At 44.1% G+C, this 21,557-nt stretch overlaps 1 protein-coding gene across 11 annotated transcripts in view; it reads right to left on the reverse strand.

Annotated features, from left to right (window-relative positions):
• Nucleotides 1-279: 279 nt before the first annotated feature.
• LOC110534556 (endophilin-A1) overlaps nt 280-21,557 on the reverse strand; it is a 54,254-nt gene continuing 32,976 nt past the window's right edge. The window contains exons 2-13 of one of the 11 annotated variants that reach the window (XM_036933744.1): nt 18,340-18,408; nt 16,373-16,445; nt 15,961-16,104; nt 15,172-15,305; nt 9,426-9,584; nt 6,099-6,202; nt 5,502-5,614; nt 5,109-5,123; nt 4,886-4,897; nt 4,635-4,646; nt 3,719-3,730; nt 280-3,342 (exon numbers count right to left, since the gene is read on the reverse strand). In XM_036933744.1, the coding sequence (XP_036789639.1) occupies nt 3,149-3,342; nt 3,719-3,730; nt 4,635-4,646; nt 4,886-4,897; nt 5,109-5,123; nt 5,502-5,614; nt 6,099-6,202; nt 9,426-9,584; nt 15,172-15,305; nt 15,961-16,104; nt 16,373-16,445; nt 18,340-18,408 (1,041 nt within the window). In that variant the 3' untranslated portion in view covers nt 280-3,148. Of the gene's footprint in view, nt 3,343-3,718; nt 3,731-4,634; nt 4,647-4,885; nt 4,898-5,108; nt 5,124-5,501; nt 5,615-6,098; nt 6,206-9,425; nt 9,585-15,171; nt 15,306-15,960; nt 16,105-16,372; nt 16,446-18,339; nt 18,409-21,557 lie in introns of all 11 variants that reach the window. The other 10 variants (XM_036933743.1, XM_036933746.1, XM_036933745.1 and 7 more) reach the window with 10 other exon arrangements.

Here is a 21,557-nt window from a genome sequence, read left to right on the forward strand (position 1 = left end):
TGATGGTTGTCTGCACCATCTAGTGGTAATCAGCTGTTAAAGTATGTGTGAGGCCTTGGCCACAGCTATATCCTCTTCCTGACGCTTTCCCCAGGACTGGACCATCACCGCACCACCTGGCGGCAATGGTGGAGATTGCAATTGTTATTAATCTTTCTCAAGGTCTTTCTTACATTGATCCTCTCTCCTTGCCGCCTTCTCAAAACGCATTGGAGGAGAATATCCTTCAGGTTCCTTCCAGACCAACTTCTCCTTCTCAACAGAGAGACAACAACAACAAACAACTCTAACCTTGTTTATTTGAATAAATTACATTGAGATATTTTAGTCATTTTTAACATCAAGCATATTGTCTTGTAATCCGGTGCAAGGGATGAAACCAAAACAAACAAAGAATCGAAAAACGACAATTGTGTGCATCACAAACAATCCCTCGAATCACAATAGTTCTATATAATTACTGTATATATATGCATATACTTTATCACAGTTACAAAAATAAAATACGATACCGTAGATGCGCTACTACACACACACACGGTGAAAACAAATCACTGAAAAGCTGTACAGTCCTCATTGAGGGCAAAGATACACACGATAATTGTTTTAAAAAAGATAGAGAAGAGAAAAGAAAATGAAGGAAATATATAGCCTTTTATAAAACTTGAAAGCACAGCCAGTTCCAATCTGAATCTGCTTATTCTGCCAACAAACGAGACCGTTTCAAGTTGCGCTTCCCTTTAAAAAAAAATGAACGCTATAGATGGGTTTTCGGTTGGTTCAGCTTCGTCAATAGTATCATTGCGCTATACTGTATCGGTCCTTTATCAAATAGACATCCAGGAGGATTTCAATGAAAAAAAATAATACTGACAGAAAAAATAGAAAATGTACACGTCATAGATACAAACCACAGTAGACCAAACCACCTGTGGCGCATACAACCCCATCTCCCTTCACAAAACACATACCAACCTCGGCCCAACCAAACCACACCCACCCAGTCACACAACAATGAGAAATGGGTGAAACACTTATTGCCCTGTCTGTTACACACATACAGTTTCACATTGGATTTGCAGAAGGGAAAACCACTGAGAATGAAGTCCTCAAAATGCTGGAGAAAACCTAGATAGATCCAGAGGCCAGAGTTTGGAGTGTACAGTAGTATCCAATTGCTTTAGTAGACTCTGGCCGTGACCCCACTCTCCCAGGGCGTTTCAGGGAGAGTGGGATATGCAAAAAACAAATTTCCAACTCACACATGCATATTAATACACACTTGTTCCCACCAAATGATGATTATTGTTATATGCAACAGTCTGTTGCTTTGGTACCTTATATTGTGTATTGTTACATGTGCGGCCATTCATTCCTGGGATATGACAAGGGAAGGACAATCAACAAGGGACAGGGACTAAGGATCCTCAGAACCTTCAGTAAACAGAAATACAGTATGGACCAGTAAGAGCAACACATACCGTATGAATGGGTTATTTCAGACCGAGACTCCTGACAGAGAGAAGTTGCCTAGATTGCCTGACAACATTTAGACAAAGTGTAAGACACAAAGGGGTAGGGGAATTTGCATCTGGTTATTGATGTTAGTATCCTTGAATTAAATATGGTACCGTGTTCACTTTTTATAAAATGTTCCCTTTTCTGATTGATACAGCATTGCTTGTGTATTCCATTGGCCTCGTAACACAGTATTGGTCTGTGAGCATTATCAGCTAAAGCTAGTCCTATCAGATTCCATGACTTACAGTCTTCATTATAGTGTTATTTGTTTATCTGACTAAAGGACATTCTGATACAGTGAAAACAACTTCGCCAACAGGTTGAAGAAAATAAGGCTAAATCCGATAAGCGGTAAACTCCTATATGAAATAGCACAATACAGCAACCATTTTCACAAATATTTCCACGTCATTGGTAAAATACACACTGAGAAGATTTCTTAAACATTATTTCATATTATGGAAACGGTTCCAGTTTTTGCTTATACGCCACTTAGAAAACAATTGAACTACACAATTTAGTCTTTTGTTTCCGTAAATATTAATCTCCAATTTATAACCATGGACTCAAATACACTAGATGTAATCATGAGGCATACCTAAATCACACAGAGGACTTGTGTGATATAGAATGCCAACAAAACAATGTAGATCGCAAACGAACTACACCCTCAGTTAGAAAAGCGAGTAGATCTGCCATTGACACCACTCAGCCCTGCTGTAGGCCTACCCTCCTGCATAGGTGGCCAGTTTGGTCTAACTATGGTGCCTTGATTAAATCACACTGAATCCTTACATACCTCACTCTCAGTTTAGGTCTGTATGAAAAGACACATCAAACGATATCCCCTCCGTCATAAACATACATCTGTTGTTTAGCATGAAATGGACACAGTCTCTCTAGGAAACAATCCATGCATGCAAACAGAAGGCTACCCTTTTCAAACGGGAAAAACATATATTTAGCTTGAACGTACTTAGAAGAAGTAAATCTGATAAGATAAAACACTAAAACATGCCTGACCTACAGTGTCTAACAAAGTGTGAAACATGACCTAAACGTGATCTAACGGACCAGATAACCGCCCAGAAATAGTAGCCTACAATATGTGACGTTGATGAAATTATGCTAGTCTAGAAGTTTCCACGAAGTACAGAGAAGGATAGTAACGGCCATTTTGAAAGACACACAGCCAATGTAAACCTAGATGAAGCCAGGAAAGACGAGGATTGAGGAACTGTAGAAGCTCCTGAAGGAAAACAAACTTGAGGACAAAACCGAGAAACACTCTTTTTGGAAACAAAAGAAAAAACAACCATAGCATTTTATTGGTTTGATGGTAAATGTCCACGATGGCATTCAAAACGGCATCATTGCTTATTTTTCGTATTTTTTTTTCAAAAGTCTGTTTCGTTAGCACTCGTTGGCGTGACACCATGCTGTTGTTGATCTCGCCACAGCCGATTTCGTCGTCATATCTTCATTGTAGTTAGATCTCCTTTTTAGCGGAGTGAAAGGGAGGGTTTCCGGGAATGTTTGGGGGTGGCGGGAGCTGGGGATGCAGGGATTAAGATTTGTCGCCTGGGAAAACTGCTGCTGCTGATTCGCCGTTGCCGTGGCAACGACTTTAGGGCAGGGGCACCAGGATATCCACGTAGTTGACGGGGAAGAATCCAGAGCTGCCGTGGATCATGCCCTCGTACCAGTTGTCGTCGATCTTGTTGGTGAGAGTGATGATGTCCCCCTCCTTGAAGCCCAGCTCGCCCTCGTTCTCGGGGTCGAAGTCATACAGCGCCCTGCAGGATGGCTGGTCTAGGGGAGCTGGAATGAGAGAGAGAGAGAGAGAGCAATGGATGGAGAGATGGTGAGAGAGAGAGAAAGAAAGGAGGAGGGATGGGGAGAGTGTGAAAGAGAGAGAAAGAGAGAGATTGAGCGGTGGACCAATGGAAAGGGATAGATGGAGAGAAGAGAAAGCAGAGTTATAGTGTATGGCTGGAGAGGTCTATGGTATAGAAAGAAATATGGGGGTGAATCCTAACTTCCACAAGGTCAAATCTTCACTCAGACTCCAATTGACATCAATGGATGAGCGAAAATGAAGTTAATTCAACTAAGCGAAAATTTGACTTAAAATAGAAGTTAGGGTTATTCCTATAGTAAAAGAAAGATAAGATTATCTCTGGAGTAAAGCTCTTACCTGGAGACCTTGCTGAAAGGGGGGAGGGCAGACGGAGGAGGAAGAAAGAGAGGGAGGGGGAGACGAGGTAAAGAAGAGAGGAATGCATTAAAATGAATGTGTATTTAGGTGATCGATTGATAGATATATTGAACAGACAGTAGTGTTGTCACGATACCAGAATTTTGACATCGATACCAGGTTTAGTACTGTATCACAAAAACTCAATACCATCACAATACTCGATATCAAAATGATACCATGGCAAAAAAAGAAGGCATATTAGCCAAAGCCACAGAATGGCACTTGATCCAGACAGAAACTTAGCTACTGATCTGTTCAATCGTTGGGCATCTTTTGAGTTCAATATCATTACATTCTAACTTTTTTAAGTTAACAATTTTCAGAGACAGCCATGTATCCATTAATGGATCAATTATACAATCAATTTGACTTTGTTTTTTTTGCCTCGCGAACGACATCATTACTGGTTAAAAAGAGAGAGCACATTTTCATTAAAGAAGCCACTTCTATGCAAATATCGAACCGTGTTTCATGTTCTAGTATGGATAAAGTGTTGACGTTTCGGTATATCGTGCAACAGTAACAGACAGAAAGACAGACAAAGGGAGACAAGGCCAATCAGAGGAGAGAAAGACGTAAAAATGTTGGTTTGTGTTGTCGATTGATTGATAAACAAATCGAAAAGACAAACGCACAGACAGAAAGGCAGATAGAGAGAAACAAAGACAGGAATACTGACAACAAAACCTTGGAATACAAACAGAGAGAAAGACAGGAGAGAAATCAGGAAACAGACTGGAGCCAGAAAGACAGTCCAAGAAAGAGCAAGAGACAGACCGTTCATATGGACACAGACAGAGTGATAAAATAGAGGTATTCTGTCGTATCTCTCCAGAATTCACTCTAGGCTCACCTGGAGACCTTGCTGCAAAGAGGAAGAAAGAGAGAGAGCAAATGTGGGAGAAAGAGAAGAGGTATTTATGTTTAACTGCAATTGACATAGTTGTATAAATGGATGGATGGGTGGGTAATGGCAGTGAACAGATGGCTTGGACAATCACCAAACAGATGGACGGAGACGGACGTACGGACAGATAGAAAGACAGTGATAGAAATAGACAGAGTCATATTATGGTATCTCTCTAGGGTTCACTCTTGGTTTACCTGGAGACCTTGCTGCAAAGAGGAGAGAAATCCAAATGCAAAGCAAGCCACACAGGTAGAACAAATACATTTGTGATTTATAGCATTTGGAAGTGGATGGATGGAGAGATGGAGAAATTAAACTATGGAGAGATGACGAGATTGAGAAATGAAGAGATATGAAGATAAGATGATTAGCCAGCCAGCCAGCCAGATAGATGGACAGACGGATGACTTAGCTCACCTGGAGACCTTGTTGCTGGATGGAATAACAGAAAGGAAAAGAGAAGAAAGAGTAGACAGGTATATATTTCCATTTGCCTGATAAGTGGATGAACGTAGAGACAGGGAGATAGATAGACGATGGGAAGACACAGACAGAGAGACAGAAATAGACATAAGGAAAAGAGAGAGAAGAGAGAGACGTTGATAGTGATGGAGAGAGAGAGGGATGGATTGTATTTATTATGGATTAGTTCCTGCCAAGGCAGCAGCTACTCTTCCTGGGGTCCAGCAACATAAGACAGTTACATACAGTTTAAAATACTACATAACATTACATTTCATAACACCTAGTGATGTAGAGAGAGAGAGAGAGAGAGATGTCGGGTTTCATGGTAGGAGTGGAGAGTCTCACCTGGGGACCTGGATCCTTGGATGGCTCCATTGTGGTTTTCACTAGAGAGGTCCAAGGACTGACGCGGCTTAGGTATGAACTCTTTCTTGGGCTTGTTGGAGGAATCCCTTATCCTATGGATAATACATTGCAGAAACAAGCCCATATAGTGAAGAGGGTGCTGATCCCAATCCCCCACCCCCCCACCCCCTGCCGCATCGCTCGTTGAAAGAATTAATAGAATCTATTCATTCTATTTCTGCGGCATACCTAAGGTTTGGGGTCAAGGGTTATTGGGATCAATTCCATCTCACTTCTGGCGAATTCAGAGAATTCAGGAAAGGAATAATCAGGCGGTTTCAATTCTTGATCCGAAGACGATTGGCATGGTATGGTATTGCCCCCGTACTCTCTACTAGGGTTGCGAAAATTCCGGAAACTTTCCCAACATTCACAGGTTTTTCTCCAACCAGGTTTTCAAAATAAAAAACCTGTGAACTTTGGGTAAATTTCAGTAATTTCGCAAAAATCCTCCGTACCTCCAGCCGGTACTGACCGGTCATGGAGACACAGATTATAATGATATATAATGATATATATATTATTATAAATACTGACCGGTCCTCCATCTTGGACTGCAGCTGGGTGAGGATCTCAGCACACTGACGATGGTACTCCACCTGGGCTTGGACCAGCGCGGCTAGCTGGCTCACCTGTTCAATCTGCTGACGCAAACACAAAAGGCCCAACGGGACGACTGTTACATATGGGCGGCGTGGCCCAAGTCCTACCGTATACATCCGGACTCACTGGTCTGGCTAACATACAGAAACTACAGTGTGATACTGCCAGGTCAACACATCTGCCTTACTGTGTGACGAGCCTCCCACTCGGTCCGCCGAATTTTCTCTCTTTGCTCTTGTTTTCCTTATTAGGATGTAGGTGGGCTCCGGTGTGTCCTGGGATAAATACACCTTTCCCCCCTTCATTGGGGAGACTCTCCCCATGCAGACACACTGTTGGGTGTGGTATTTTTGTGGCTGTTTTGTTTGTTTGCTTTGGCACCTTTCAACACCCCTCATTATCACATTTATGCATGCAACCACACTTACACTACTGACTACACACCATTGTTACTTGTTTAGTTTACTTTAGTTCATCAACATATTTTTGCTATTCCTTGATCTCCATGTTCTCTCCCTTTTTGTTACGGGCTACGAGCCGGTTCGGGACAACTGGTTAACGTACAGATACTTTGATATGACAACACAAGGTCAAGAAAGACTGGATGGATCGATAGATGGGCGGAGGAGCCATTATAGAACGTAGAGCTCAACTGTTATTATAATTATTTATATCTCTATAGAAGTCCTGTTCATCTGATATCTGAGGCTCTAGGTTCCCTGATACTGCCTTGATGAGAACCTCCAGTCCACACAACACAACGTTACATGCAGACAATACACAGTGAGTCAAAGTCAGCCTGTGATGCTCTTCCACTGACAGAGGTAGAACACGAGCTTTGAATCATGACCCCCCCTCTGTTGCCGTGGTTGCAGCTGGCCAGAGGGGGAGGTGACTTGGACTAGAGACTGAGAGGGAGAGAAGAGGACAGAGACTAGAGAATAGACAGACACAGTTTGCTGAGAAAAAAAAACTATTGAACATCAAACATGTGCTCAGTGATGGACAGAAAATGCAGTATAAAGACATGATGAGTACTACTACCACTGCTGCTACTATTACCTGCTGCTACTACTACTGCTGCTACTATTACCTGCTGCTACTACCACTGTTGCTACTATTACCTGCTGCTACTATTACCTGCTGCTACTACCACTGCTGCTACTATTACCTGCTGCTACTACCACTGCTGCTACTATTACCTGCTGCTACTACCACTGCTGCTACTATTACCTGCTGCTACTACTACTGCTGCTACTATTACCTGCTGCTACTACCACTGTTGCTACTATTACCTGCTGCTACTACCACTGCTGCTACTATTACCTGCTGCTACTACCACTGCTGCTACTATTACCTGCTGCTACTACCACTGCTGCTACTACCACTGCTGCTACTATTACCTGCTGCTACTATTACCTGCTGCTACTACCACTGCTGCTACTATTACCTGCTGCTACTACCACTGCTGCTACGATTACCTGCTGCTACGATTACCTGCTGCTACTACCACTGCTGCTACTATCACCTGCTGCTACTATTACCTGCTGCTACTATTACCTGCTGCTACTATTACCTGCTGCTACTATTACCTACTGCTACTACCACTGCTGCTACTATTACCTACTGCTACTACCACTGCTGCTACTATTACCTACTGCTACTACCACTGCTGCTACTATTACCTACTGCTACTACCACTGCTGCTACGATTACCTGCTGCTACTATTACCTGCTGCTACGATTACCTGCTGCTACGATTACCTGCTGCTACTACCACTGCTGCTACTATTACCTGCTGCTACTATTACCTGCTGCTACTATTACCTACTGCTACTACCACTGCTGCTACTATTACCTACTGCTACTACCACTGCTGCTACTATTACCTACTGCTACTACCACTGCTGCTACGATTACCTGCTGCTACGATTACCTGCTGCTACGATTACCTGCTGCTACGATTACCTGCTGCTACTATTACCTGCTGCTACGATTACCTGCTGCTACTACCACTGCTGCTACGATTACCTGCTGCTACGATTACCTGCTGCTACGATTACCTGCTGCTACGATTACCTGCTGCTACTACCACTGCTGCTACTATTACCTGCTGCTACTATTAACCGCTGCTACTATTACCTGCTGCTACGATTACCTGCTGCTACTACCACTGCTGCTACTATTACCTGCTGCTACTATTACCTGCTGCTACTATTACCTGCTGCTACTATTACCTGCTGCTACTATTACCTGCTGCTACTATTACCTGCTGCTACTATTACCTGCTGCTACTATTACCTGCTGCTACGATTACCTGCTGCTACTACCACTGCTGCTACTATTACCTGCTGCTACTATTACCTGCTGCTACTACCACTGCTGCTACTATTACTACCACTATTACCTGCTGCTACTACCACTGCTGCTACTATTACCTGCTGCTACGATTACCTGCTGCTACTACCACTGCTGCTACCACTGCTGCTAATATTACCTGCTGCTACTACCACTGCTGCTACTATTACCTGCTGCTACTACCACTGCTGCTACTACCACTGCTACTACCACTGCTGCTACTATTACCTGCTGCTACTACCACTGCTGCTACTATTACCTGCTGCTACTATTACCTGCTGCTACTATTACTGCTGCTACTATTACCTGCTGCTACTACTACTACTGCTGCTACTACTACCACTGCTGCTACTACTACCACTGCTGCTACTACTACCACTATTACCTACTGCTACTACCACTGCTGCTACTATTACCTGCTGCTACTATTACCTGCTGCTACTATTACCTTCTGCTACTACCCCTGCTGCTACTATTACCTGCTGCTACTATTACCTGCTACTACTATTACCTGCTACTACTGTTACCTGCTGCTACTACCACTGCTGCTACTATTACTACCACTATTACCTGCTACTACTACTACTACTACTTTTGCTTACGACTTACTGCTGCTTACTACTACTGCTTACTACACTACTAGCAATATAGATATTTAGTGCTTAGACCCACAGGTAAACAGTATACTTGCATTTATTAATTAGTTCACCACTTCACACTGAACCTACAGTACAGGAGGAAAACATGGTGCTCATGTGTCAATGGTGGGTCATCGCGCACACACACACACACACACACACACACACACACACACACACACACACACACACACACACACACACACACACCTACCTACCTACTTCCCACACAGTGTGTGTGTAACAGTAGAAACATATTCCTTACATCACTCTCCAACAGGTTGAACATGCTGAGCTCAGCGATCTCCTTGGTATCGTCAAACTTCTCCAGAGCCTGTTTGATCTCGTCGTCCGTCACCTTGCCCTGACGCTTCTTCTTGTAGTCGAAGTCCAGACGGCGGCCTTCCAGTTTCTTCAGGTGATGCTGCGAGGAGAGGAAGGAAGAAAGGGTGATAAGAGTGACAGGTTAGACATGGATCACTCCAAATGGTTAGACGACTTCATCCTTTTCGTACCAACCCAAACCGTACTGTGCTGGTCCAGCTCAGCTTGGCCCAGTTCAACTCATGGCCCAGTCCTGAAACAACCCCTGACCTCAGATTGGACAGGCATATGCCAGCCACATGACCGGAGGTCCCGGCCACATCAGATCAAATCAAATTTTATTTGTCACATACACATGGTTAGCAGATGTTAATGCGGCTGTAGTGAAATGCTTGTGCTTCTATTTCCGACAATGCAGTAATAACCAACGATTAATCTAACTTAACAATTTCACAACAACTACCTTATACACCCAAGTGTAAAGGAATGAAGAATATGTACATAAAAATATATGAATGATGGTGATGGTACAGAACGGCATAGGCAAGATGCAGTAGATGGTATCGAGTACAGTATATACATATGAGATGAGTAATGTAGGGTATGTAAACATATAAAAGTGCCATTGTTTAAAGTGGCTAGTGATACATTGTGCATCTGTAAAAGTTTGTGAGTGCTTTTGGTGACAAGCCAAATTTCTTCAGCCTCCTGAGGTTGAAGAGGCGCTGTTGCGCCTTCTTCACCACACTGTCTGTGTGAGTGGACCAATTCAGTTTGTCCATGATGTGTACGCCGAGGAACTTAAAACTTACTACCCTCTCCACTCCTGTCCCGTCGATGTGGATGGGTGGGGGGTGCTCCCTCTGCTGTTTCCTGAAGTCCACGATCATCTCCTTTGTTTTGTTGACATTGAGTGTGAGGTTATTTTCCTGACACCACACTCAGAGGGCCCTCACCTCCTCCCTGTAGGCCGTCACGTCGTTGTTGGTAATCAAGCCTACCACTGTAGTGTCATCTGCAAACTTGATGATTGAGTTGGAGGCGTGCATGGCCACGCAGTCGTGGGTGAACAGGGAGTACAGGAGAGGGCTCAGAACGCACCCTTGTGGGGCCCCAGTGTTGAGGATCAGCGGGATGGAGATGTTGTTACCTACCCTCACCACCTGGGGGAGGCCCGTCAGGAAGTCCAGTACCCAGTTGCACAGGGCGGGGTCGAGACCCAGGGTCTCGAGCTTGATGACGAGTTTGGAGGGTACTACGGTGTTGAATGCTGAGCTGTAGTCGATGAACAGCATTCTCACATAGGTATTCCTCTTATCCAGATGAGTTAGGGCAGTGTGCAGTGTGGTTGCAATTGCGTTGTCTGTGGACCTATTGGGGCGGTAAGCAAATTGGAGTGGGTCTAGGATGTCAGGTAGGGTGGAGGTGATATGGTCCTTGACTAGTCTCTCAAAGCACTTCATGATGACGGAAGTGAGTGCTACGGGGCGATAGTCGTTTAGCTCAGTTACCTTAGCTTTCTTGGGAACAGGAACAATGGTGGCCCTCTTGAAGCATGTGGGAACAGCAGACTGCGATAAGAATTGATTGAATATGTCCGTAAACACACCAGCCAGCTGGTCTGAGAACGCGGCTGGGGATGCCGTCTGGGCCTGCAGACTTGCGAGGTTTAACACGTTTAAATGTTTTACTCACGTCGGCTGCAGTGAAGGACAGTCCGCCGGTTTTGGTAGCGGGCCGTGTCAGTGGCACTGTATTGTCCTCAAAGCGAGCAAAGAAGCTGTTTAGTCTGTCTGGGAGCAAGACATCCTGGTCCGTGACTGGGCTGGTTTTCTTTTTGTAATCCGTGATTGACTGTAGACCCTGCCACATATCTCTTGTGTCTGAGCCGTTGAATTGCGACTCCACTTTGTCTCTATACTGACGCTTAGCTTGTTCGATTGCATTCCGGAGGGAATAGCTACACTGTTTGTATTTGGTCATGTTTCCGGTCACCTTGCCCTGATTAAAAGCAGTGGTTCGCGCTTTCAGTTTCGCATGAATATTGCCATCAATCCACGGTTTCTGGTTTGTGAATGTTTTAATAGTTGCTTTGGGTACGACATCGTTGATGCACTTTCTAATGAACTCACTCACCGAATCAGCGTATTCGTCACTGTTGTTGTTTGAAGCAATGCGGAACATATCCCAGTCCACATGATCGAAGCAATCTTGAAGCGTGGAATCAGATTGGTCGGACCAGCGTTGAACAGACCTGAGCGCGGGAGCTTCTTGTTTTAGTTTCTGTCTATAGGCTGGGAGCAACAAAATGGAGTCGTGGTCAGCTTTTCCAAAATAATCTGAAGGTGGTGCCATCACCAATACTTACCCGTATCAGACACCTTCAGGCATATGATTATTCAGAGTTAATTATAAACTTTTAGTATACCAGAGTTGATTTTCCCTCTGCGCTTAGAACAAAAAAGTCTAAATGAAGCTCTCCGAGAATCTAAACTTTACCAGCTGAGTATTGATTCTGTGGTCTGGCAGGGAGACGGATGTAATTGTATTGGGCAACTCCAACGAGAGAGTAGAGTAAACATGCTGCCTCTCCCTCCAGGGCAGTAAACATTGACTGAGCATTAGGAGTTATCCAACTGATGTCAATGTCTAGATGAAGTGATTGTTATACCACTTATTTATGTGCATATAAAGGTGCAACGTTGGCATTAACATTACATTTTTTAAATCAACATTTTCCTGGTCTGCTTTCAACGTGACTAGGATTTGAGTTGTATGTTGTAATGTATGCAATGACTTTCAATGTGTCTCATTAAGGACATAGAAACGGTACATCGGTCTAGCTTACCATGTTATGTCTAGCTTGCCGTGTTGTTACTAGGGTGGTGTGTCAAGCTTGCCGTGTTGTTACTACGGTGTTGTGTCTAGCTTGCCGTGTTGTTACTACGGTGGTGTGTCTAGCTTGCCGTGTTGTTACTAGGGTGGTGTGTCAAGCTTGCCGTGTTGTTACTACGGTGGTGTGTCTAGCTTGCCGTGTTGTTACTACGGTGGTGTGTCTAGCTTGCCGTGTTGTTACTACGGTGTTGTGTCTAGCTTGCCGCGTTGTTACTATGGTGTTGTGTCTAGCTTGCCGCGTTGTTACTATGGTGTTGTGTCTAGCTTGCCGCGTTGTTACTATGGTGTTGTGTCTAGCTTGCCGCGTTGTTACTATGGTGTTGTGTCTAGCTTGCCGCGTTGTTACTATGGTGTTGTGTCTAGCTTGCCGCGTTGTTACTATGGTGTTGTGTCTAGCTTGCCGTGTTGTTACTATGGTGTTGTGTCTAGCTTGCCGTGTTGTTACTATGGTGTTGTGTCTAGCTTGCCGTGTTGTTACTATGGTGTTGTGTCTAGCTTGCCGTGTTGTTACTATGGTGTTGTGTCTAGCTTGCCGTGTTGTTACTATGGTGTTGTGTCTAGCTTGCCGTGTTGTTACTATGGTGTTGTGTCTAGCTTGCCGTGTTGTTACTATGGTGTTGTGTCTAGCTTGCCGTGTTGTTACTATGGTGTTGTGTCTAGCTTGCCGTGTTGTTACTATGGTGTTGTGTCTAGCTTGCCGTGTTGTTACTATGGTGTTGTGTCTAGCTTGCCGTGTTGTTACTATGGTGTTGTGTCTAGCTTGCCGTGTTGTTATTAGGGTGGTGTGTCTAGCTTGCCGTGTTGTTATTAGGGTGGTGTGTCTAGCTTGCCGTGATGTTATTAGGGTGGTGTGTCTAGCTTGCCATGTTGTTATTAGGGTGGTGTGTCTAGCTTGCCGTGTTGTTATTAGGGTGGTGTGTCTAGCTTGCCATGTTGTTATTAGGGTGGTTTGTCTAGCTTGCCGTGATGTTATTAGGGTGGTGTGTCTAGCTTGCCATGTTGTTACTAGGGTGGTGTGTCTAGCTTGCCATGTTGTTATTAGGGTGGTGTGTCTAGCTTGCCGTGTTGTTATTAGGGTGGTGTGTCTAGCTTGCCGTGTTGTTATTAGGGTGGTGTGTCTAGCTTGCCGTGTTGTTATTAGGGTGGTGTGTCTAGCTTGCCGTGTTGTTATTAGGGTGGTTTGTCTAGCTTGCCGTGATGTTATTAGGGTGGTGTGTCTAGCTTGCCATGTTGTTACTAGGGTGGTGTGTCTAGCTTGCCATGTTGTTATTAGGGTGGTGTGTCTAGCTTGCCATGTTGTTATTAGGGTGGTGTGTCTTGCTTGCCGTGATGTTATTAGGGTGGTGTGTCTAGCTTGCCATGTTGTTATTAGGGTGGTGTGTCTAGCTTGCCATGTTGTTATTAGGGTGGTGTGTCTAGCTTGCCATGTTGTTATTAGGGTGGTGTGTCTAGCTTGCCGTGATGTTATTAGGGTGGTGTGTCTAGCTTGCCGTGTTGTTATTAGGGTGGTGTGTCTAGCTTGCTATGCTGTTATTGTGTTATGTCTGTTATGCAGTTTTGCTATTATGTCTGCCTTGTGATGTCATGCGAGTGCACTGTTCTTGTTATCCTTGTATGTGGGGATTTTTTTTAATGCAGTACTCACTCAAAAAAGAGACCTGGGTCCAGGGGTGAAAGTAGACTTCATTTCTTACCGGTACGAGACACCTATACTACAAAAATTGCAGGGTAGCCTACTCTGCTGAGACTGACAAACATATCAATAAAACCGATGTTGTCTGATCCATCTAATCGGCCTATGGGAAGGGGAGACACAAATACAACCTGAAGGAGGAAATGTTTGTCCAAAAACAACAAAAACAGTGGTACTGACCCAATGACAAAGACTGTGAACATGCACACTCACCGGGGATATGGCTGATGTTCTCGCTACTGTTCACTCAATTAAGTTAGGAATTTTGATCACTAAAAGACAGGTGAGTATTTTCATTGCCATATCTTTACAGCAATAGCCATTTGCTTTCCAAACAGTTTTTCTGCAATTGTATTTTTAAATATTGCGATATGCCTGGCTGGGTCTCTCTTCTTCTCACTGATAGTCGCAACTCAACAATCATCTATTTGGTATTTGCCCAAATTTGCGGGCCCTTCGACTGTGGGCTATGAGATTTCAGACAATCTACAGTTAAAAAAAAGAAAAAAAGAAGCTACTTCAAATGTACTTTAGGGAACGCTTCCCCAGCTTCCCCAGCTTCCCCAGCTTCCCCAGCCTTATGGACACGCCTATGCCTTCTGATTGTGGCATAAACACAACCAGTCATGATGTTTTCATCTGATTGTCAAACAATCACTTAACCAAGGCGCTCCTGTAGCCTACCTGCACACATTCGTTCAAACCCCAACAGTGCTCTGTGCACCCGCAATTTGATGAATTGAAAGAGACATCTGTTACAAAAACACCTGTGTGTATTGTAATGACATTCTACTATTGTCATTTGGCCTACACTTGTAGCCTGAATTGATTCATCCACTGTTGTCCATGCGCACCTCGGTTTCGGCCACTCATCTCCATCTTGACAAAATGTAAGTGTTCTCCTCAAACCACAAAGCAATTTGGAGGGTAAACCACCCGGTTTCCAGTCAATTCGAGGCTGACATGCAGCAATGTTAAATAGTGGTGTAGTAGCCTATAGTTTCTGGGCATGTTGTATTACCAGGCGGCCTTACTTTCCCCCAGTCTGGGTCTCAATGTTGCATAAAATATCAAATAAAATGAATAAATCCAGTCTCACCGCAATCTCCTTGAGGTCTTTGTCGTGGAGGGTCTGCAGCGGGTCTAGGAAGTTCTGCTTGACCTCCATGTCGAGAGCGTCCTTCACTTCCCCCAGCTCACGCATGGACTCCCCAGCATCGATCAGAGCCAGGCCTGGAACACACAGGGGCATAATATAACAACATGTACTCCTCCATCTCCTTCAGACAAGTTGAGGAGTTTGCACATCAATGTTGTTTATGAGCGCTAAGCTAGCCCGCTCCGTTGTTTGTTTGGTCTTATGAGTCGGCAAGGCCGCACAAACAAATCTGGGGGCAGTCTATCAATCAGCACCATTATAAATAGACAATGGCGGTGATCGAAATCGGTCTTGCCTACTACTAACTAAAACTATATACTGGGTACTAATAGTACTACATACAGTTTAGAACATACTGTTTAGTAGAAAAGTATGCAGTAAGGAACCATTATCATTTCAACATACTACTCATCCATACTGAGAAGGCATCATCAAATGCACAATCGAGTTTGTTCCCCGTCATTAGTACATTTTTGTAGAGCGAGTCCCATATTCTGATTATGAGCTGTTGTCAAACATGTTCAAACAAGTGCAAAAAGAGGATTCTCTTCAATAGTGTGCAGCGAATTCTACTTGATGAAAAGACTACATGAGTATAACATCCTGGCATTTAAAACATACAACATTTTAGAAATGTCACATCCTATACAACGTTATATTTCCGTATACCCAAAAACCTACTATTTAGAAGGCAAGTACGGATATTCTGACACGGCCATAGTGACTTACCAAAGTTGGACTCTTCCCCGAGCTCCCTGCCAAACTTTTGCATGGACTCTCCCAGGACGGTCTCGGTCTGGATGTAGCCCAGACCCTTCTCCTGGCCACGCATCTTAGACATGGAGTTGATCATGGTCATCTTGGCTCTGGAGGCTGTACACGCAAACAATTCATTCATGAATCACTCAATCAATTAAATCAAATCAAACTTGCCGTACAAGTTTACTTTTTAAACATGTGCCTGATTATGGTGTGTTGTCATGCGTATAATTTATTCAATTAAATAAAAATCTATCAAAAAGGGTTGACCAAAACACGGTGCCTTTATTTTCAGCAGGGTCCATAGGGCTCAGGTCAAATGTAGTGCACTATATAGGGGATAGGGTGCCATTTGAGACCAGCCATGGCACGTGTCTCTCACCTGGGTTGGGCTGCAGATACTCAGTGGTCTTGGTCATAATGTCCATCACCGCCCTACTGGTGGTGTCCACCTTCTACAACCCACACAGAGAGAGAGAGAGAGAGAGAGAGAGAGAGAGAGATTTTTTTTATTTAAAAAAGGAGAGAGAGATTATGACAAAGACAGAAAAGAGAGGGGGGGTGAGAGGGAAGAAAGAGATTAAGACAGAAAAGAGAGAGGTGAGGGAGGAGGAGAGAAGCAGGAGATTGAGGCAGAAAGACAGAAGATAAAGCTGGGGTGTAGGGGAGGAAGAGAGAAGAAGGAGAAAAGATGGAGAGAACGAGAGAAAACACAGAAGGAGGAGGAAGGCTTTGGTTCCTGTAGTATGGAGCGAGAGATAACACGCCTGGACAGAACATGAAGGGGCTTTACTCTGATGTGTGGAGGGAGAGACAACATGTCTGGACAGAACATGAAGGGGCTTTACTCTGTAGTGTGGAGGTGGAGGGAGAGACAACATGCCTGGACAGAACATGAAGGGACTTTACTCTGTAGTGTGGAGGTGGAGGGAGAGACAACATGCCTGGACAGAACATGAAGGGGCTTTACTCTGTAGTGTGGAGGTGGAGGGAGAGACAACATGCCTGGACAGAACATGAAGGGACTTTACTCTGTAGTGTGGAGGTGGAGGGAGAGACAACATGCCTGGACAGAACATGAAGGACTGTACTCTGTAGTGTGGAGGTGGAGGGGGAGACTACACACAAAGCTGACAGCTGGTGAAGATTGCTTTTGTGTTCCCACTTGATGCTGGTCAGATATGCCAGCTCTCTGCCTTCTTCAACACAGACCTCACACTACTATTCGCCAGAGCCCTATATTTAAATGCATGGCTCTGCTATACACTCCTCAGACTCCCCAGCTGTCTAGAATAAGACACTGCACTACAGAATGATGGTTTTGGCTTGGTCTCTCCCCAATCACAACGCACGCACACTTCATTTTCCCACTTTCTAGAAGCAATTTCATAAGAATTTTTCCAAGGCATTTAAATTGAGATAAATGTCTCTCTTTTATTGAAAAAAAGTAAATGTGCAGTGCACCGCACAATGTAATACAACAAGACTATGGGAGTGGTGAGGATATAGTTTCTAACACAAATGAACAAGGCTTGGGAGAATGGGCTCATTCATCACAACATTGTAATATTGAAGAAGAAAGAGGATTCTTAGAGAAATAGAAAGAGGATTCTTAGAGAAATAGAAAGAGGATTCTTAGAGAAATAGAAAGAGGATTCTTAGAGAAATATTCTTAGAGAAATATTCTTAGATAAATAGAGAGGATTCTTAGAGAAATATTCTTAGAGAAATAGAAAGAGGATTCTTAGAGAAATAGAAAGAGGATTCTTAGAGAAATAGAAAGAGGATTCTTAGAGAAATATTCTTAGAGAAATAGAAAGAGGATTCTTAGAGAAATAGAAAGAGGATTCTTAGAGAAATAGAAAGAGGATTCTTAGAGAAATAGAAAGAGGATTCTTAGAGAAATAGAAAGAGGATTCTTAGAGAAATATTCTTAGAGAAATATTCTTAGATAAATAGAGAGGATTCTTAGAGAAATATTCTTAGAGAAATAGAGAGGATTCTTAGAGAAATAGAAAGAGAGGATTCTTAGAGAAATAGAAAGAGAGGATTCTTAGAGAAATAGAAAGAGAGGATTCTTAGAGAAATAGAAAGAGAGGATTCTTAGAGAAATAGAAAGAGAGGATTCTTAGAGAAATAGAAAGAGGATTCTTAGAGAAATAGAAAGAGAGGATTCTTAGAGAAATAGAAAGAGGATTCTTAGAGAAATAGAAAGAGAGGATTCTTAGAGAAATAGAAAGAGAGGATTCTTAGAGAAATAGAAAGAGGATTCTTAGAGAAATAGAAAGAGGATTCTTAGAGAAATAGAAAGAGAGGATTCTTAGAGAAATAGAAAGAGAGAATTCTTGCCTTCTCCATTTCAGTGAAGTCATCATCATGTTTAGTCCCCTCTGCTCCCCCAACCTTCTCACTCACCCTCTGCAAGAAGACACAAAAACATGTCAAGGTTAATATCATTTAAAAGCTTTCTGCACCTCAAGAAAGACGATACGTGAATGTAACAAAGGTGGAATCAAATGTTAAAGATACCAAAACCAGAATACGGCAAATTCATTTTTATTTCAGTCAATATAGCTTCCATGTTGGACACTGAAATGGAAAACTCCCCAGGGTGTACAATTCAATTCACAACTCATTTCATTATTAATCAAGCCTTACTATTCAAGTAGCTGGACAAAAGCACATTCATTTCATTTTCAGCTACCTTTGTAATCAGCCAGTCTCTCAAAACATGCAGTGAATAAATTCCAGACATTGAAGTATTTGAACAGAAATCGTTCTCCTAGCTACAGTTATTTACCCTCCTGGTTACCCCCCTCCTGTTGTTTTATGTTGCGTCTATATGAGCCAGTGTCTTGCATGTTGTTGCTGTCTCATGTCTGCTCTGTCATCAGTGTACACTAACACTAAGGTTGTGACCCCTGTTCATATTCTAATTAAAATGACACCACAAAGAGAAACATATCAGATTAACCTTGTCAGTTTACAGTTCCACACACACACAAAAAATACCATCTCGTTAGAGGAGCGGTCTTATTCAAGGCTTTGTGATATAAAGTCAGTCACCACAACCACAGCCTGTGACATAACCTGGTGCCCAGGAGGCCTACAATCTGACACATCCAGGCCAGACGAGCAGCTCACAGAGGGCAGGATGAGAGATGAGAGGGAATTAAGGAGAAGTCAATTTTGTGACTGAAGGATCAATTGCTGTGAGCAAGCTTGTTTAGGGAGAGTGGGAATTTGCAGTGCTCCTACGAGACTGTATCATACCAGATGGAAAATGACTAACAAGATAGAAAGATTACTAGAGAGAGACGGTGATATGACTTGTATTAAGTAAGGAACTAATTCATTGAAGGCACAAGGGCTCTAAAAATCAGCTTTTATCCTACTCATGATGAGATGGTGAAAATGACACTAAATTCCTCCTGCTATGCAGAGAACACGCACAGAGACAGAGGAAGTGAGGAAAGACCTTCTCCTGTCATCAGTTTCTGCTTAACATCACTCAGAAATCTTTAAGTCCTCCGTAAAACAGTTGCCAGTTGTTGCCATGGAGACAGGCATCTGCCTGGTTCGGCTCGTTGGCTATGTGTCTCCTGCACCCAAATCTCTCCCCCTTCCCCACTCCTTCCCCCACTCCCGTTTCCTCTCCCCCTTCCTTCCCCCACTCCCGTTTCCTCTCCCCCTTCCCCCACTCCCGTTTCCTCTCCCCCTTCCCCACTCCTTCCCCCACTCCCGTTTCCTCTCCCCCTTCCCCCACTCCCGTTTCCTCTCCCCCTTCCCCACTCCTTCCCCCACTCCCCCTTCTCCACTCCTTCCCCCACTCCCGTTTCCTCTCCCCCTTCTCCACTCCTTCCCCCACTCCCGTTTCCTCTCCTCCTTCCCCACTCCTTCCCCCACTCCCGTCTCCACTCCCCCTTCCCCACTCCTGTCTCCTCTCCCCCTTCCCCACTCCTTCCCCCACTCCTGTTTCCTCTCCCCCTTCCCCACTCCTTCCCCCACTCCAGTTTCCTCTCCCGCTGCTACTTCCTGGAATACCAGACACAACGATCAAAGGCCAAACCCAGGAGAGACAGGGAGGGAGGAAGAGAGAGAGAGAGCCTCCGACTCTTTCGCAGTGCGGTTGTGTCATCATCATCTCCGGATAGAGGACAGTGATGCTGACAGTGATGCCAGCCCAGTGACGCTGTGAGTCCTAAAATGGAGGTCAATGATATGTAATAATATGCGGCAGTGTGTCACATCACGGAGGCTGAGAGCAGGGTACAGACAGGGCGGGCATCAGAACATTAAGCCCTCCATAACAGGGCATTTGTGTGTGGGTGTGTGTGTGTGTGTACGCGTCAAGCCAGACAGACATCATGTACCAATCTCATATTTCATTACTACAAGGACAATCCTACAACACGATTCACAGAACATCACCAATTCAATCATGGTCAGAACAACATTGGCCGACCCTTGTCAGACATTTTGCAAATCTATTGGAGTTTAGGGCTTTTAAGATAGAAAAGTTGATTTCGGCAGAGAGCGAGAGCGAGAAAGAAAGGAGAGAAAGTGAGAGACAGAAAGAGAGTGAGAGAGACGCCACTTGCATTTCTCCACAGGACTATAAATAGGTGAAGTAACTCTGTATCTTAATGCATTCCTCCTTAACTACGTCATGTACCGTATTGAGAGGTATCACAAGACGGGATACAGATATGGTGTGTGTATGGATTGTCTGCCACCCCAGTGCTGTGACTACCCATGACTGCACATTGCAGCCTTCATCGCTTCCCCTGCTAGACACACACACACAAAAAAGCAGATAATCAAATGTTCCCCTCGATAGAAACATCCCGTTGATTGAAATATCAGTTAAGCACACATTGGGAGCACACATTGACAGATGGTTAATAGAGATCGGCATAACCCAACTCATGAAGTATTTATGAATAAGATGCAGGGGAGAGGAGACACGGGAAATGGAGCACAGCTTTAGCTAACAGTGACTGGCACAATAGGGGCTCTGCCCGGCAAAGCAGGAAGTCTGGCCGTTAGAACCTAATTAGATGAAAAGCGACTAAATCACGCAGAACCAATGAGGACCCATTGCTTCTCTAAGGAGACACGGTAATGTTTCTATGTCAGTGGGCTGGAGAAACGGTGTATACTGTCTGCTTGTGTCCCCGTCACTGCAACACTTTCCTGATCTACACTGTAGAATGGAGTGTCTGCTGCAGGACAGAGCCAAAATGGAGGATGGTGTGCAAGTGGCCCTGACCCAAGATAGCACTTGGCAAGGATAGGGGACGGCTGGACTGCCCCTGAGAGAAGAGGTGAATATATGTGAGAGAGAGAGAGAGACAGAGAGAGAGACAGAGAGAGAGACAGAGAGAGAGACAGAGAGAGAGACAGAGAGAGAGACAGAGAGAGAGACAGAGAGACAGAGAGAGAGAGACAGAGAGAGAGACAGAGAGAGAGAGAGAGAGAGAGAGAGAGAGACGGGATAATTAGAGAGATAGGAGAAAGAGGGAGAGACAAAACAAACATAGGTAGTGTTATCAGTACTAAGAGAT

This window comes from Oncorhynchus mykiss, chromosome 10 (assembly GCF_013265735.2).
Source record: "Oncorhynchus mykiss isolate Arlee chromosome 10, USDA_OmykA_1.1, whole genome shotgun sequence".
Classification (NCBI taxonomy): domain Eukaryota; kingdom Metazoa; phylum Chordata; class Actinopteri; order Salmoniformes; family Salmonidae; genus Oncorhynchus; species Oncorhynchus mykiss.